Source organism: Anarrhichthys ocellatus, unplaced genomic scaffold (assembly GCF_004355925.1).
Source record: "Anarrhichthys ocellatus isolate YVR2014 unplaced genomic scaffold, GSC_Weel_1.0 scaffold84, whole genome shotgun sequence".
In the NCBI taxonomy this organism is placed as follows: Eukaryota; Metazoa; Chordata; class Actinopteri; order Perciformes; family Anarhichadidae; genus Anarrhichthys; species Anarrhichthys ocellatus.
Window position 1 is genome coordinate 811,519 of NW_022280114.1, and position 17,393 is coordinate 828,911.

The following is a 17,393-nucleotide window of genomic DNA, read 5'->3' on the forward strand; positions in this document are numbered from 1 at the left end:
GGGGGGGGGGGGGGGGGGGGGGCGATGGCGAGAGGGGAACTTGGAACAGATGTTACTTTGTGAGAGGCGTCTCCCCCTTTGAAGCCTGTACAAAACATGTGTATTTATGCTGGCATCACCTGACGAGCCTTTGGTTTGGGCAATGCAAAGAAAATATACAACAAATCTTGAATTGACCCCAAAATCAGTGCAAATCCGTCATTTTGTGCAGAAAGAAAATGTGCATTTTTGTGCGATCAGCTGTTTGAGAGGAAATTCATCCATTAGCGAATTTACGTTTTCTTTTTAAATATAAAAAATATATAGACAGGAGAAAAGACATTTGAAGATGTCATCTTGGACATCATTTGTTAAAAAATACCCTCACATTTAAAGTATCTGTGACCAAAAAGTGCTAAACAAATCACAAACTTACAAAAAAAAAAAAAAAAAAAAAGTATTCACCTTGTTCTTGGCAGAGGACGTGTTCAGTACGCTTCTGGTCTCCTTGCCCGTGTAGATCACCACCCCGATCACCGTGCCTGCCAAGGAGAGAGACAAGGAAAGTAATGCTGCTCATTAACTGCACCCCACCCCCACCATCACCATCTCACACACACACACACACAAACATACGTGCACACACTCATCTTGGTCAAGCAAGATGAACTGCATGAGAGGAAACACAATAAGGCTGAGCTGAGGCCGTTTAGTCTCATTGCCACTCAAGCCAACAGACAGGAGTTTAATACGCTTAGAGTCTCGGGGCCTTCAGCCACCCTATGGAAGCTCATAAAACCTGATCAATACACTGCCATCTTTATTTGCCAATTCATTACGGTGGCCTTATTACAGAGGATTAATGAGTCATTAATATTAAATGAGCTTAATGGGAGAACAAAGGCAATAATAAAAACGAAATACAGCCCCTGAAATCCCCAAACTATAAAAGAAAAAAAGGCAAGAAAGTTGAAAATGGGCAGAAAACAAAAAGGAGGAAAGTGAAGAGCAGAGAGAGAGAGAAAGAGAGAGAGATGGAAAGAGACCAGTGGTGAGGAGAGAGGGGTGATGAATTGCTCTCGTCGACTTCTACATTCAGAAATATCGGGCCATGTGACAAATGGTTTGTGGCTCAGCATGCAGAGGGGCTTCAATTTGAATATGCGAACAACCAATTCTCTCGTCACAGCTGGACTGGGGCCTGTGAGAGAGGGAAAATGCAGGGCGATCCCGGGCCGGCTCAAGTGCCCAGAATGCCGGTGAAGAGTCCGTCAAGGAGAGGCTTGTGAGGGACAATGATATTCCCGAGCAGCGATGATGAAAGGGGTCTAAGTCAGGCTTTTTAGTGTGAGTGTGTGTGTGTGTGTGTTTGTTCTTCTGGTCAAGGTCAGGCCAGAGGGGAGAGCAACACCGCAAATCAATGGTGTGGCCGTCGCTGAGAGCATCACAAACACTCTCAACTGACACAGGCCTTACTGTGGGGAATCGCCAAGTCGGAGCGAGGGAGGATTACCTCAACTCTGGGCATTCTTTGAACAACATGGCAGCATCAAATCAAACGCCTTTCGGGGTTTAATGCTACGACTCTTTGTGACAAGAGGAATCACTTAAATCACAGAGCACAATGACGAGGAGGGACTGGAGTCGCTTTTGTTTCAGGGTTTCAAGCCATCAGCTACGTTTATGTGAATATAAATGTGTCTCCTGTGATCCACGTTTACCCTGCTGTGCACCACTACAGGGGGGGAGTGGTTGTCTGTAACGGTGAGTCATGAACGCTCTGTGTACAACTGAAGAGGCAGGACAGGGTAGACTGATGTTTTCACCCAACTACATGAAATGTTCTTGGGATTATTTTTTCCTTTGTTTTCTCCATTTTCTAAAGCATAAATCATAATTGCACAAACAAAACAGGTGGCTGGAAACATTCCTTTTGTATTTTAAAGTTAATTCAAGTTAGTTTAACTGGTTATGAACGGTCTCAATGTAGTACTGGGCCTTCAGCAGCGACCAGCCCGCCACGCACAGACCCAGATCCGGCTTTGCAGTCGGAGCTCCGGCAGGAGGAGGGGAGCTCAGCGCTCTGCAGCAGCGTCTCCTCCTCCGGCCAGGAGCAGAGCTTCACCTCTCCACACCGCTGGGAGCCGACACCGTCACCACGCTGCTGGAGAACCAGGGTGTAATGTTGGACCCGCTGACGGGAACGGAGGCACGGGAGAAACAGAACAGCGCGTAGCCGACTGTCAAGGCTCTGGTGCTCGGAAACACTACCGCTTTCCTCCACAGGGAACACCAAAATCAACACAAAATTGAAGTTCCTCGTAGCAGCTTTAATATTTTCAAATTTCTTCCTGACAAACAAGGCATGTTCGGAGATTCAACGGGCACCAGACCATAAATAAAACAGTACATGAACCCAATCAGCCGCTCTACAGTGATACTGGGAACCAACACGCTGTGGCGGCAAGGAATAAAAAACGGACTTGTAATAAAAGCTTATGTCATTCACTTACCGGATGCAACAACTGTGCTGGCCCAAAGCGTGTTCTCAATACTCAGACTCTCATGGACCTGTGGATCTGCGTCTTCCTACAGGGAAGACAAAGAGAGAGAAGCTTGTGTGACTAAGGTAGGGCAGTGTAGTGCAAAGCACAGAAAGCCATGTTGAATGAATGAATTAACTAATTAGCATTGTTCAGTGTGGGCCTGGAGCAAACAAACAAAACCACAACCATGGAGCCATCAATTGTGCTTTAAGACAATTAATGTTCATAAAAAATAAATGATCCGTCAAAAAGCTGAAACAGACTTCAACTTTCTGACAGAATTTAATTCGGAAGGCTCTTACAATATTTGATTTAATCATTATAAAAAGACAGTAAAATGTGTTCAACCATGGCTCACATTCAGAGAAATGTCTTTACAGTCCATGTAGTGATCAGAAATACTATAGCAATGACTTATATACTCGGCTGTGTATATACTAAATTCTGCCTGAATTCTACCTTTCAGCTGTCTCGAGGTGAGGAAAAGGAGCTGAACTGAGAGCCCACATGGGCTCCTCTGTGCCATTAATTTTCACAAGCACCTGACACAGTTGTGCAGACTGAAGCAATACAGTGGTCCCTTTATCAATACTTTCACTATAACTGGCATGGCGATAGAGGCTCCTTTTAAAAAAAAAAACAGTATAGAGAGAACACGTAGATGAGATTTCAGTGATAAAAAAGCCCCTGGAGAGCCTCTTGTTTCACCCCCACCCCTTCTGTTTTACCCCTCTCTCTTAAATAAAGAAGAAAGCTGGAAATGGCTGGAGTCAGGAGTGCAGAGTCGAGGCTCCAGTTTCGGCTCAAATTGCCTGCCCGATATGATAATTATGATACCTAAGCAGCCACATCCTGTCAATCCACTCAGATGTGGGAAGAGGTGCATGAAAAATAAATTGCAGGTTGCAGAGCGCTCGACCGCTCTGACATTGGCATCGCACTGCAGCGTTCATAACTGCAGAGGGGGTCTCGATATAGGCCGCAGAAACAAAGCCACCATATCCGTCTCGAGGAAAAGAAAAGAGAAAACCTCATAAATAGGTAAGTTCATTTGCTGCGGATCTGTGGGAACCCTTTTTTTTTTTTTTCCTCTCTCCCCCCATCCTGCTCGGACTAAAAGCACACGCTATGCAAAGGAAGGCCGCGGAGGATGAATGAGCGGAGGAAGTGCTCGCTCACTAAGCCTGGTGTGTGGCCAAGAGTGAAGACGGGCCACAAAGCCTCCCTTTGTACTGGAGCTCTGCTCTCTGTGGGGGCTGCGCTAATCTGCTATTAATAAAAAAAAAAATTCACCGAGCAACAAGCAGGACGGGATGGATGGAGCTGGAGCTGCGAGAGAACCTGCCTGTGATGTAAGATGTATGGTTGCCTGAGATAACAACAGGCCCGGATGGACACACAGACTCTCATTGTCAACAAACGGCAGTGATACACGTCTTCTATGTCAACCCGGCCTCTATAGAAATACTCTGCGTGTGTTTAACGGGTCGTAAAAACGTCAGCGAGCTACTGTACCCGCGTGAAGTTCCCCTCAAAGCTGTGGATGTCCAGCTGAGGCCTCTGGGCGTAGACGTAGGAGCTGATGGAGAAGAGGTCCTGAGACAAGGAGGCATGAAGGAGCAGCATTAATACATTCATATACAACTCACAAGTCTTATTTAATCAATTACCACAGTTAGTGATTCTTTTACATACAGATTTCTTTTTTTTTTTGTAGTAACAAACATTTTTACTTGGTGCTGTGTAAGGCTGACAATATTGAATATTTTGATTGTCGATGAATGTGACAAATATTTTCTCCGTTAGTCGATTAGTTGTTTGGTCAAATGTCAGAAAAATGAAAAGAGACAAAGATGGCGTCATCAAATGTCTTGTTTCGATATTCAGTTTACTGTAAAGAAACCAGAAAATATTCATATTTAAGAAACTGGAATCAGAGAATTTTGACTTTTTTTTTTTTTTTTTTTAATTAAAAGTGACTCAAACTGATTAATCAAATATTAATATAGTTGCAGATTAGTTTGACATAGTTGACATCGTTTCAGCCGTAATGCTGTGTATGATTTTTGGAACTTTGAGTATACTTTACATTCACGCTGCAATCCTTAAGTGTCAACTAAACTCTGACAAAGACATAATTGTCCTCAAGCATGAAAATTCATTCCCAACCTTGGAAATGATGATTTCACAAGATAACCTCAACTGAAGGTCCACTTACATAAACATGTCATGGTCCTCAAGTGAGACAACAAAAAGACGAGTGCACCTTCAGTTTCTCCATTATCCCTTCTGGTGCAAAATGGACCTGCGCTCTCTTGTTTTAGAATAAATATTGGATATTTATTATTGGATGCCATAAGTCTTCAATTATCTGCTTCTCTCAGTCATCCCAGCATGTAGGAGTGCAGCCTTTGGCCCGTCGGGCACCTAACACCTTTTCTTTGGAACTAAACTGAGTGTAAATATTAAATTATTCAGGTAAGCGGGCTGTTAGAGCCAGGCAGCCCTCAGTCATGCTCAGATCGTGTTCTCCTGGTGAGAACATGGGGCAGAGCGGTTCAGGGAGGAGCAGGGAGGATTATTTTACTGAACCCCCATCGGAGAGTAGAGTTGCTCCGGCATTTCACTGAGCAACGCTCAGAGACTCAGCGGCATCTTCACGCATTAAGAGAGATCAGTGCGGCTGCACAGCCAATTGGAATTATCGAGTGGTTTTAGAGCAGACACAAGTCTGAATGTAGTCAGTACTCTCAAGTCGTTGGTGGTTATCAAACTTAAAGAGTAAGCTCGGTATTTTTTAGGCGACTAATGGGGACAATCTTTTTTTAATTTGTATGGTTCAGTATTGGTTGAATTGCTGCTTTTGCTCGATCCGGCCTGTTTGTTTACGTGTCCAACCAAGTCTCGCTCAAGGAGAAGTCTCATTTTGAAATATCGTGAGATGTGATTCGTTGGTGGAAGGCAACGGTGGAAACGTGAGTGAAAGTTGGAGAGAGGAGTGCTGGGAAGAGTTGGAGAGTTTGCCTTGTTGGCGTACAGAAAGCGTAGCTCTGTGTGATCTAAAAGACTTTCAAGGTTCGTGGTTGAACATTTTGATGAATTCGACAAAGTGGATGAGATTATTCAGGAGGACACTTTGTCCTTCGGCGAGACTTGGTGAGACACTAAATAGCAAACAGACCAGATCAAGCGAAAAGGAAAAGAAGAAGTTTATTTATCTGTAGGGGCCTTTCCATAATGTTGTCAGGCAGACTTTCCACCATCACAGATATCAAGCACCCTCTTCTGCCTCTTGCTATCTTCACGTCTCTTGAAACTCTACACGGATGCCACGGCTCATTCATCAAAACAACTTGCTGAAACTTTAATTCTCTGATCACACTAAGTGGCAAAAAAAAAAAAACAACAATCGACTCAACTTAAATGTGAAGTATTGAGTATCGCCTCCAGTTAGAGGGAAGGTCCAGACTGTTGCTGCTGTCTGTCGTCGGTGATTAGGTTTCCATCACGGCCAGGCAGCTTCATTTGATGAGCAATGCTTTTAGAGATAACGGAACAACTCGTCCACTCATTCACACGGTTTGTCTGTTATCAGAGGTGCACTACGTCGCAATGTATCCGTACCCCCACTGCAGGAAGCCGCTGCGTGCAGCCGACAGCAACCTTCAGCTTCCAGTCCGTTTCTCCGTCCAGCTGGTCTGTTCTGATGAAACATGAACCTGACAAAAAAAAAAGAAAAAGGAGGACAGAAATGCCATCAAGACTGATGTGTTGGGTCTGTTGGCCACAAGCTGCAATTACAGGACACCAAAAAAAAAGGTGTTGTGGGTCAAAACGCCAGTCCTCCCATTCATTTAAATGTAGGTTAGTGTCTATAGGCTGCGGCGGACCGCAGGGTATTTCATAAAAAAAAATTCCCAGAGTCAACTTTGGGAGAAACGCAACTCAACGTCGCGGAGGCCAATCACGTAACCTGCGATCTATGGACTACTCAAATCAAAAGCTGCCTAGGGGTAAATGCTAAACACAAAAAGAAGAAAAGTCAGTGAATTGACTCTGTAGTGTTAGTTACAGAGTCATATCTAGCTAACGTTTGCTGACATTACCCACAATAAGATGCTGGTCACACCAGACCAACCCTAAATGCAATGAGTTGATGAAGAGTGCAGTTTGTAGCTTAATAATTCAACTTTTCATTTGTTAGAGGAACACAAGGTTTTCATCTTTTATGACTTGCACACTTTTAATCAAAGACAAAAGGTTTTCATGGCTGTATCACAAGAAAATCGATGATTTTATATATATTTTCACAAGATTCAGTGTTAAATATTGAATTTCTTTTGGGAACCCTGGAAGGTTCTGAAGGTTTAATCAATGTTCATCCAACAGACATTTGACTGTTTTGAGAAATTTCTTTGGAGTTTGTGTTAAATAGAGCCCTTACTGCTTGAATGGCGCACACATCTTGAAGAAGTACACCCATTTAGCTTGTAACACTGATACATTACTGTAATAAACTAGCACGTCAAACGCCAACAGCACAGTGCATTAGAGCCGGTAGCTCAACGCAGAGCGTCTGTGGCTGCTGTGGACACCGCAAGGTCCGATAAACGTTGGGCAGTCGTGACCTGTATTGATCCGAGGTATTATTACATATGAAACTGATGGATGAGAGCAGCTATTTGACACAGAGGGCAAAGGGCAGCGATAAACCATCCCTGGAGGGTTAACTATGATGGAAAACATTAACACGAGGAGGATGAATCATGCCTTCCTTCTGCTGCAATGGCACTCACATAGCATCCCTGAGATGTGTGTGTGTGTACGAGTATTTGAAAGACAAAGTCCAAGAGACCGTATGTGTGAAAGATAAAGATGCGTTTATGTGTGTGTGTGTTAGAGGCATTAAGACGTCAACAACTCCCTGCCAAGCATATTGACACATCACAGATTGATGGAAATGATGTCCTCAGAATATTTCCTCCTGGTGCCCCTTAGAAAAGAGCCGGGACGTAGCTCATTGATTAATTGGGATTTGCATCATCAGTCACTAAAGAATGGGACATGAATCATATGAATCACAGGTCACCGTGGAGATGATGTCAAAAGACTGAAAGTGTGGGGGGAAAAAAAAGACAGAGTCCCATTTCTCATGTGAATGATCTTCACACCGTTGGTTAGAGAGCCACAAGTTCCACTGTAAGGCATTCTGTCCGTTTACCCTATTTTATCTCTACATTACTATTTATTACAATAGTTTATCAATGTTTGTACAGCTTAAAGGGGTAGTTTGGATTGTAGTAGTTTGTATGAGGTACTTTTTTCATACTCGATGGAGTATAATGGATGGCGGTTGACACGCCCCCCAGTATGGAGAAGCAGGCAGCATGGGAGCCAAGCAATGTGCTGCTGTGGACAGGGGCAGCAGCGAAACCTATTTAAGCCCCCTAACGGAAAGGCCCGCCTAAGAAGAATCGGTCCGTTTAAGTGCACGCTGTATTCAGAGTATTGTCACCACTGTGACTTGCTGCCAGACAGTCTTCTTCAACAGGGAACTGAAGCAGATCTCTGTGCTCTCTTCTAAGCCACAAGACTCCGTTGATGAAAACGATCGGTTATTTTGTTCGTGTGACTTTGGTGTTTTAAATGCTTAGTTTATTTCACTGAAGTCACACAATAACAGAAACTATCTGACCGATTGGGGCGGCGGAGGACCAGCAACTCCGGGTTCTGTGAGGCAAAATTAAGTTGTTTTTCCAATGGAGTCTGGTGGTTTTGAAGATGGCATAGACAACTGCTTCTCTTCCCCATCAGACTGCCTTGCTCCGTGCTGGTACTCCTGTTTTTTTTTTTTTGCAAACTGGGGAATGCCGACCGTCATCTACTGTAGGTATACACCGACTACGGATAAGTACCTCATACAACTAAATACAAACTATCTCTTCAAGACATTTATCAATCCAGGAGGAGTTTTGCTGATCAGGAATATGTCTTGTCAGCATTGATAAAGTTACACCAACAGTTTTCCTGCTCACCATTTTTCTCCGATGTTCTCAGGAATATCATGTCTGCAGGAATCCTTTGGTTCTACAAAAAAGAAAGAAGAACAACAAGAAGAAGAGTGCATATGGCGCTGTGTTGCTGAGCACTGTGACAGAAGCCAGATGAATCTTCCTGAATAATTAAACAAGGTCAATACGTTGACCAGAGGGTGAAGGAGAAACCGCTTCTTAAAGACTGTCTAACCCACAGTAATGGACATTTAGCAGCAGCTACATTTCATGTTGGCTGAGCTGAAACCAAAGAATCACATGCTTAACATGTGATTGGGAGGTTTATAGTATCAAAGGTGCATTATCGGTTTCACAGTCACAGTGAAGCAAAACTCACTCCAACACTGATTAACACTGTGCCTCAAATCCTGTGAAGTTATTCTATCCGCTTTAAAGTGGCTGGTCAGCTTCTCAAAATCCCCTAAAAATCCCCCTTTTCCTCTTTTGGAGGTGGTGAGAATGAGCAGTGATGCATAAAATCACTGATGTGAAACAAGAATGGAAAAGAATTACGTTGAAAACTTTCACAAAAATGGAAAAATTAGGGAAAGAGGCAAATCAGTTCCCACCCCAAAATCAAAAATATGTATTTTATATCTTGGTGTGAACCGTCTCTTTAAATGTACTGAAATCTGAGAAGCTGGTGAGGTAATGCACTCACTAGCTTTGTAATGTAGTCAGTCACATCGTACTGTAACACCAGTGATGCAAACGGATGTTGGAAGTTGAAAGCAGAACTTAATTCTTCGCCTTTGTCGAACACACAACACCAGCCTCTTCTGAAGCAGACTGCTTTCTCTTCAAAGAGAACTGGATTATAATAAGGCTGCAGCCACATATGTACGGAATGCATTCTGAATAGCTTACTTCCTAATTAATGATCTGAAGTTGACTCTATTGTTATCATAAACTTAAACTGGAGGCAACTAAACAGCTGTTCACACATAATACAGTATTTGGTAGAGTGGTGTTTGTCACAGAAAACGGATCTTTTTACAACATGTAAAGACATCTAGAGGAATCATCCAGATTTACCTTATCGACGATGATCAGGTCCCCGACCTGTATGTCTGAACTCTTCACTTGAATTTTACCTAAAGAAAAAAGAGACCGGTTGAATGACATCACATCAGAATTAGACGGTTCGTTTCCAAGATATGCTGCTGTGAACTTTTTAATTGCTGTTCAATAAAATATTGGTTTTGATTTCTGGCACTTGAAAATGACGCCGACTCTCTAAAACCACACCCCACTTTTTGCTATTTCTCTCCCCCCCCCCCCCCCTTCTACCAGATTGATGACCTCCAGCATGATAATGTAATACCCCTCTGTTTTCATCTCTGGACAAAAACAATCGCACACAGGGTCACTCTCAATTTTATTGCCTCAATTTCAGCCGCAACCCTTCTTCTTCTTCTTCTTCTTCTTCTTCTTCTGTGCTCACGAGCACACATAACTATCTATGTACATGCACATGAGCACATGGAGGGTGTGTGATGCTACACACGGTCACAGACACCACACAGGGGGATTTCACCACACATTCAACAAAGGGACAGAGCTTAGATCATACGGTGTTGAGAAACGGAGCGAGAGAAAAGAAATCGATGTAATCACAGCGAGAGGAATGACTTCAGTTACAAGTGTAGGTCCAGCGGAGTGCTGTCTTCTAGCTCGACTATATACGCCGGAATACCCGCTGTCATAATGTCAGCAGACCGTGAGGAGGAGTGTGGACAGATGTCGCTCACCTCGCACTGTGAGCTTGCTGTAGAGTTGAGAGTTCATCTCTTTGTCGCGTTGGTACCGTCGCACTTCATCCACGGCCTCTCGCGTTATCGTAACGGCCAACACGAAACCCTGGGAGACAAACGCAAAAGGCGTCAAGATCGTTTAGAAAGCTTCATTAATACCAGAACCCATCAACATATACAGCTTACTTTGACACACACATGTAAGGGTCACGTGTCACTTTATCAACTCTTAATACAAATACAAGTCACTTTTAACTTGGAACAGTCTGAACTTCGGAATCTCACAAACTGTTTGCCTTTATCTTTTTCTGTAAGAACAATGTTAAACATCTTAAATCATTAATTACAATACACAGCCGGAACCTGTCAATTCAGTTAAAACTTTCTACGTGGGATAAAGGCCATTGTAGGTAGAAAATTTAATTTAATTATGGACCAAGGAGAGTAAAAAACAAATCAGAATGTACAAGAGAAAAAAACTTTAATATTCTCTAATATTTCTAGTCAGAAATTTACAAACAAAAGCTTTTTTGTTGTTGTTGTTAAGGAACCACATTGCTTCAATTTGCAAGGTGTCATCATATAACACACGCAAATGTTAAACACTGCCGTAATGACATTACATTAATATTATATCAGTATTTATGTTCATAAAACAACACAAGAAGAACATGAAAGTACCGTAAGAACACGACTTTAGGCGGTTTCTCACTGGGCGGCTCACGTTACCACAGTGTGTAGCAGCGGCGTGTGAGGTGTAGCGAGGTTGAGTCAACCTTGCAAAGTGAAGCAATGTGGTTCCTTGGACGTTTTTCCTGGTAAATGGTTCTATTGGTTCGTAAGGATGACTATGAAGTCTGTAGTGTGTAAATAACTAGGTGATCGGTTTGGTTGTAGGTCTGCAACAAACGATTATCTTAACTAACTATTGATGAATCTGAAGATCATCTTCTTGATTCATCAATCAAAGTGTTCAAAAACAAATAGTGAAAAACTAAATAAACCCAAAGACACATAGAAAGGAAAGCAGCAACGTCTCACACAGCTGGAACTAGAGAAAATGACTGATACGAGTAATCAATTATCAAAGTACTCAATTAACCAATCAATCATTTCAGCTCCAACTGTTTTTTTGTGATTTCAGACCAAATCATTCATCAGCATCCATTACAGTGTACAAGCTGAAGTGCGTTTACCAGAGGTGCCCAGTACGTGTACAAGTATCCGATTTTCAGAGACGGCACAAACTGGGAGCAGGCCACCACCAGGAAGTAGAGATTGAGGAAGAACTTGAACTGCTGGTAGAGAACCTGAGAGGAGAGAAGAAGACGGCGAGTCAGCGAGGTGAGCCGAGGACGACGATAAAACAAAGAGGGCGGGGATGGGTTACTGTACATGTGCCAGAGGTGGAATCAGATACATGTCAATGCTGGTAACTTTACATTAACCTAATGGAAACTCACACGGCACGGTGACTTGGTGCAGAATAAACAGATAACCACCATAATGAATGAAGAAGGAAAACTGGCCAACTGTCTTGGATCACACAGAACAAAGTGCCACCTGCGACGTACCAAGGGCTCTTTGCTAATGGGTTATCCATCAACAAGGATCCCTTAGTATTCCATTCATCTAAGGTCAGATTTTGAATAATGTTTGCAATAATGAGAGCCTTGCGTCTGGTCACAGATTATCTGAGGCACCGCGATCAATTGACGGCGCACTCTGCGGTTAATGAACCCCCGTGACCTTTGGAGGAAAAATGCACACTGCTGAACTCAATTTGTGTGTATTTAATAATTCATCGCGGTGGGAGAAAAACAGAGCCGTTGTGCTCGCCGTCGATGAGAAAATCTGCGTCTCTAACAGACAGTTGACATTTTATGGCCCGGGCCAAAAGGCGGCTCCTCTTAATCATGGAAGCGTTTGGTTTTTTGAATAAGTAAGTCTGATGGATCTCTAATGTCCCCGACAGTGTAAACCCTTAACCTAATGACAGAACAGTTAACAATTAGAACCAGCGCATGCTACTGTGCTTCACATACTGGTAATCTGAGACATATTTCAACTGGAAGGGACGAAGTGCTATTGTGGGAACATTGACTCAAAAGAAAAGCCATAACGTCTGTGTTTCAGAGCATTTAAAGTGACGTCCATTGCATAAGGAAGGACGGTGAACTGAACACTAATCAGACTCACCCCAGGCACAAAGGTGAAGATGTTGTACTTCTGGTTTTTGATGGCGTTTTTGGGGTACTTCTCCTCACACTTTTCCGGGCAGCCGAGCCAAACCGTCCTGGCCTTCAGCTCCTTCTTCCTCCGACAGCAACGGGCCAGGCAGTCACAGCAGCTGAGAGAGAAACGCATCCATATGATTCAGTGGAAGCCGCACCAACCACACGCTGCTAAATGGATCGGGCCCAAAACTAACAATCAATTTAATCATGAAATCAATCAGACAATTACTTTCTTCATCAATAGATTCATTATTTGCTTTGGAAAACGTCCAGATATATGTAAAAAAAAACTATTTCCCCAAAGCCTTGTGACATCTTTATGTTGCTTTTTTTTTCATTACATACGAAGTCAATGCCAAGATGTGAATAGGTGCCAATCTGTGCCGGGGCGACGTGAATAAATGTGTATGCGCTGCTGTATTTATGCCTAGATGAAGCTATTTTGAGGTTTGGTGGAGCAGCTACAATGTTAGCGTAGCATGGCTGTGATCGATCCAAACTCCATTCACAAATCATCATTAACTAGTTATTGGTCCGTTTGCTGCAATTAAATCACAGCAAATTCTGTGTATTTTGGTTTCATACCGCTGCAGTGAACTGGATGTGGTATATACATGGCGGTAAGCTCCTCCTCCTCCTAACTGGCCCATCTTGCGTGAGTGACGCACATAAACACGAATGAGTACCTGAAGTGAAAATACACTTCGCAGCACCATCACGTAGGACAAAGAGAAGCAGAAAATACTAACAATTAAGAAGCTGGGAAATAGTTTGGCTTTTTTTTTTTGCTTTGCATCTGTCATGGATGTTACGTTTTTACATTAAAACATTTTGTTTTTTCAACAGACCCTTTTATTTTATTTAGTTTTTACAGCCAATAATATTTTCAGAAACGTGTTAATTAGATCTTCCAGGCTTCTTTTGACACACGTTCATGAAGAAGCTATTTGCTTACAGGGCTTTAAATGTCTCTCTCAAGGAAGGAAGTCCCTTTGCTAGTGCTGTGTTTTAGAGCAGAGTATGCTGTATGTGTGTGCGCACGCACGCACGCACGCACGCACGCACGCACGCACGCACGCACAATACCGTTTGGCTGATTTCCCCTCATGTTGACTTTAACATGCTAAGAACACACAACTGTGTTATTATTGTGAGATTGTCAAAGTCCTAAGAAGAGATTGGAGAGAAGAGATGGATTGTGGGTTGACATTCACTTTAAAAAAAAAAAAAAAGTATTTGACTTTCCATCAACCTGCTAATGACTACATTGGGGCTTATCTAGCATATCTGATATCAAACGCAAACAGAGCTGTAGTGTGGGTGTAAATTACAATGAGAGCGGCTGTGAGCGTGACCTAAACTGGCACCTGAGCAGTGGTGGGGGGGGAGTGTCAGTGTATACCGTCATGCTGATCAACTTGGCTTTTCCACTTTTTAAGCAAGTTGGCAAAACATAAAGCTAAATAAATCAACTTTGGTAGAAAAAATAAAAAATAAAGTCTTGTTTGCGTTGGCCTCGATGTTCTCTGCCTCTGTGCACTCCCGGGCCACTTTCATAAGAGACATTTATTTGAGCAAATGAATGCTATTCAAATAATATGCCATTTGAACAGTCGGGGCTTATTCAGCGTGAATTATTTGTGTTTTATAATCCCACACTAAGCACACATAAAATTACTGGAAAGCATCAAACTGGTCAGCTGTGAAAAATCCGATTTGTTCATTAGTGGGGGGGGGGGGAATCAATATGCAGCCTTCAACCGGAGACGCACCACTAACGACAGGACGGCACAGAAAACAGAATATTCTATGAAATTCCTACATCGGTAAATGTTTCTTTTTGGGGTTTGGTGCTGCGCAAACATTTGTTTATAAGTGTCACGTGTTATTGTTCTGCCGTGAACAAACACACTCCCCTCAGAAAGCCGCATCTTTAGAGGGCAAAACCTGTCAAATGAATCATTAGCTGGATAAAACCCGCAGCGTTCCGTTTGAGCAGAACATCTTTTTGGGTTGATGGTGCGCATCGAGGAACTCGACCAAAAATAAATAAATAATAAAAGAAAACACGGCCTTATCCTCTCTCCGCGCTTCACGCACAGCTACCGGTGCGTTTGAAATCCAAACTGATCGTTGACGAGCGCGCTGACTGACATTATACACTGACACATTTACAGAATGACAAAACACGGACAACTTTCAGAGCGGTTGAAGGTCCAAACGGAGGGACAATAACTGGTGACGTGACTTTGCAGCGCAGCAGAGGAATTTATTATAGGAAAGCAGTATTTATGTGTGTACTGTGTACGTATACATTATTAATACAAGTAGTGTATTAAAAGTAAGAATATTATATTAAACTTTATATTCAAGGACACCCAGACAGTAGTTAGTAGATGAAACAGCAGAAATTGTGAGAATATTACACGGCTTATTGTTTAGACTTTGTTTCAGCAACAGAAGAAGGACTGGACCGAAGCAAGGGGACAAGGGTCCAGCTCCATGTGGCCAGAGAGTGATCCGTGCATCATTTCTTTGAGTCGTCACGCGCGTTAATATCAAACCGCACAAACGACTCCAATGGCGTAGAAATACCTGCCACAGAGGACTTTCCAGCCTCCTAGGAGGAACCAGCCGAGGCCTCTCCGTCTCTGGTTGACTCTGGCCCGGGGCAGCGTCTGGTAGTCGCTCTCGTCGTTCTCGAAGCCTTCCTCCGACATCATAAGAGGCATCTCGTCCAGGTTCGAGGGCTCATCTTCTACGGAGTATCTGCGAGGACAGAGCGCTGTCACACATAAAGACACTGAACTGAGATAGACTGTGTTCAGAAGAACTCAAGATTTTGAATGAAGATGACAGTGTTCCAGCGTTAGAAGACTCATCTCAACAGATATACATTTGAATTGTACGAAGCACATTGAGATACAACCTGCACTCTTCTCATTATGATAAGCTCCTCTTTTGATCCCCATGGATGCTGAATTACAGAAAGGCTGTGTGGCCAAACTATGGACATTTTGTAGCCGGATGATAGTCGAGATTTAAGAAAGAGAGGAGGCTACACATCTGGCAAAGGCAAAGATTAAAGCTAGTTAGCGTAGTTGACCCAGTTCCTCCGTCTCTTAGAACCGCAGGAGTACGTCTCCTATTCACGTCATGAAGGACATGGTGGAAACCCTCTTGAGAAGACCCTGAGATCTAATTCATGAGGCCCCTCTGATTTTTTGATTTTCAAACACCGTTTTGAAGTAATTACGGTGCAAACCTAAATCTGGTATTAATAGGATGTAAAGGAAGCCGTCTACTTCATTAATGTCAAAGGTGATCACACCGATCCAGCACAATGAGACGTTTCAGACACCAAAACATCAACATTCACATCTGACATATTGCAACAGACAACATGAGAGGAAACCTTCAGATCCAGTCACGTTTATAGCAGTGGTGGGCCGTCAGGGCCAGCTAAGCCTTCTCTGCTGGCCTAAACACAATCACAAAGTTATAGCTATTTTATAATTTAATCATTTTTCACAAAAACACTACATGTATTATAATTTTTTTCCCCATTAGCTTATTTTCTCATTGCACATCTCCTGTCTTCCTCTGTTGCTCTGCTTCCAGTGCAGCTTGTTTTAAGGAGAGCTCTTATCCAATCAGATTTCACCCCTATGTAAGGAGAGAGGCCCTCGGCCCACTAGAGAGCCTTTGCAGATTAAAGTATATGGGGACGATATTGTTGATTGTCATAGTGTTCAACCAATCAGATCTTTAGTTTGACATGTTGGGCGTATTCCTTGACGGGCCAGTGGTACCGAGGTAGCCTGCTAAGTACATCTGCATTAACGTGCGCCGTGATTGGTCAGTGGGCCAGCGTGACTTTTGTCAAACAGAAAGCTAGCTAGCAGATCTTAGTGTTTAGTAAGACTTCAGGTTGAAACATATGTAAGAGAAGTTATGACATTTTTAGCGTTTGCTTGGTGTAGATTCTTTTTTTGTTTTTACCTAGCTTTGTTTTTTTAACACTCAATGGCTGAAGGAGGAGAAATGGATTTGGGAGTTACTGACTTTGTTAACAAAGAAAGGATGGAGGATGGACTTTGTCTTTAAGTGAAGGCAGCTTTGGTAAGTCAACTGCTTTTGTTTTTTCACATCTGCAGTAGCATTACATCTGCAGTAGCATTACTACTGCGTTAATTTGTCTATCGTGTCGTTTTTATGAATAATATCAATGGCTCGTGCTCTAGCGCTGCAGTGTTGCTGGATTGATTTGTTGCTTTGTTGTCATATGAATATATGCGACTGGTTCTTGTGAGTTTGTTCTTGTCATTGTGTTAATTACATTTATTTGGACTGTATGCATTATCCGTTAATTACGAAGCATCCGGTAATGCGCGGGGTTATTGTCCGGACAATTGAATCCGTTTGGGCTCTTTTCTTTTTACAAAGCAAGCATGATGGTCTGGAGAAATGGGGATTATGTGGCGATTGCTTTAGTCCAGTTTGAATCAGTAGGGAACAGCTAAACGCTGTGGGGAGAGTTCGTAGATTGTGTGCCGCTGTTGTTTCCCCGCTAAGCTAGTTTAGCTTAGCCTCCCTGAACACAGCTGTTTTTTGTTATTGTTCCGGGTTCAAAAGTTCACACAGCCCATTGTCTAATAGGTGAGCGCAGTCCACCGAAAACAATTTAAGCTTCTGCATTTTCCAAATGCACTAGTATTATTCAAACGTATTGTTCGGTTCGTAAGCCTCGTACTGTACGGTTTAATAGGAATACATGCATTGTTACACCCCTAGAAACAAATAATAACCGTAGCTGTGGTGTCA

The 17,393-nt window shown here is 42.9% G+C and overlaps 1 protein-coding gene across 5 annotated transcripts in view; it reads right to left on the reverse strand.

Annotated features, from left to right (window-relative positions):
- Nucleotides 1-17,393, reverse strand: part of atp9b (ATPase phospholipid transporting 9B) — a 44,563-nt gene that overhangs the window by 24,450 nt on the left and 2,720 nt on the right. For all 5 annotated transcript variants that reach the window (XM_031874681.1, XM_031874682.1, XM_031874685.1 and 2 more), the window contains 10 exons: nt 15,165-15,338; nt 12,532-12,682; nt 11,529-11,642; nt 10,330-10,438; nt 9,614-9,672; nt 8,561-8,612; nt 6,150-6,244; nt 4,041-4,121; nt 2,493-2,568; nt 445-521 (listed from right to left, as the gene is read on the reverse strand). In XM_031874681.1, coding sequence (XP_031730541.1) covers nt 445-521; nt 2,493-2,568; nt 4,041-4,121; nt 6,150-6,244; nt 8,561-8,612; nt 9,614-9,672; nt 10,330-10,438; nt 11,529-11,642; nt 12,532-12,682; nt 15,165-15,338 — 988 coding nt within the window. The remainder of the gene's footprint in view (nt 1-444; nt 522-2,492; nt 2,569-4,040; nt 4,122-6,149; nt 6,245-8,560; nt 8,613-9,613; nt 9,673-10,329; nt 10,439-11,528; nt 11,643-12,531; nt 12,683-15,164; nt 15,339-17,393) is intronic.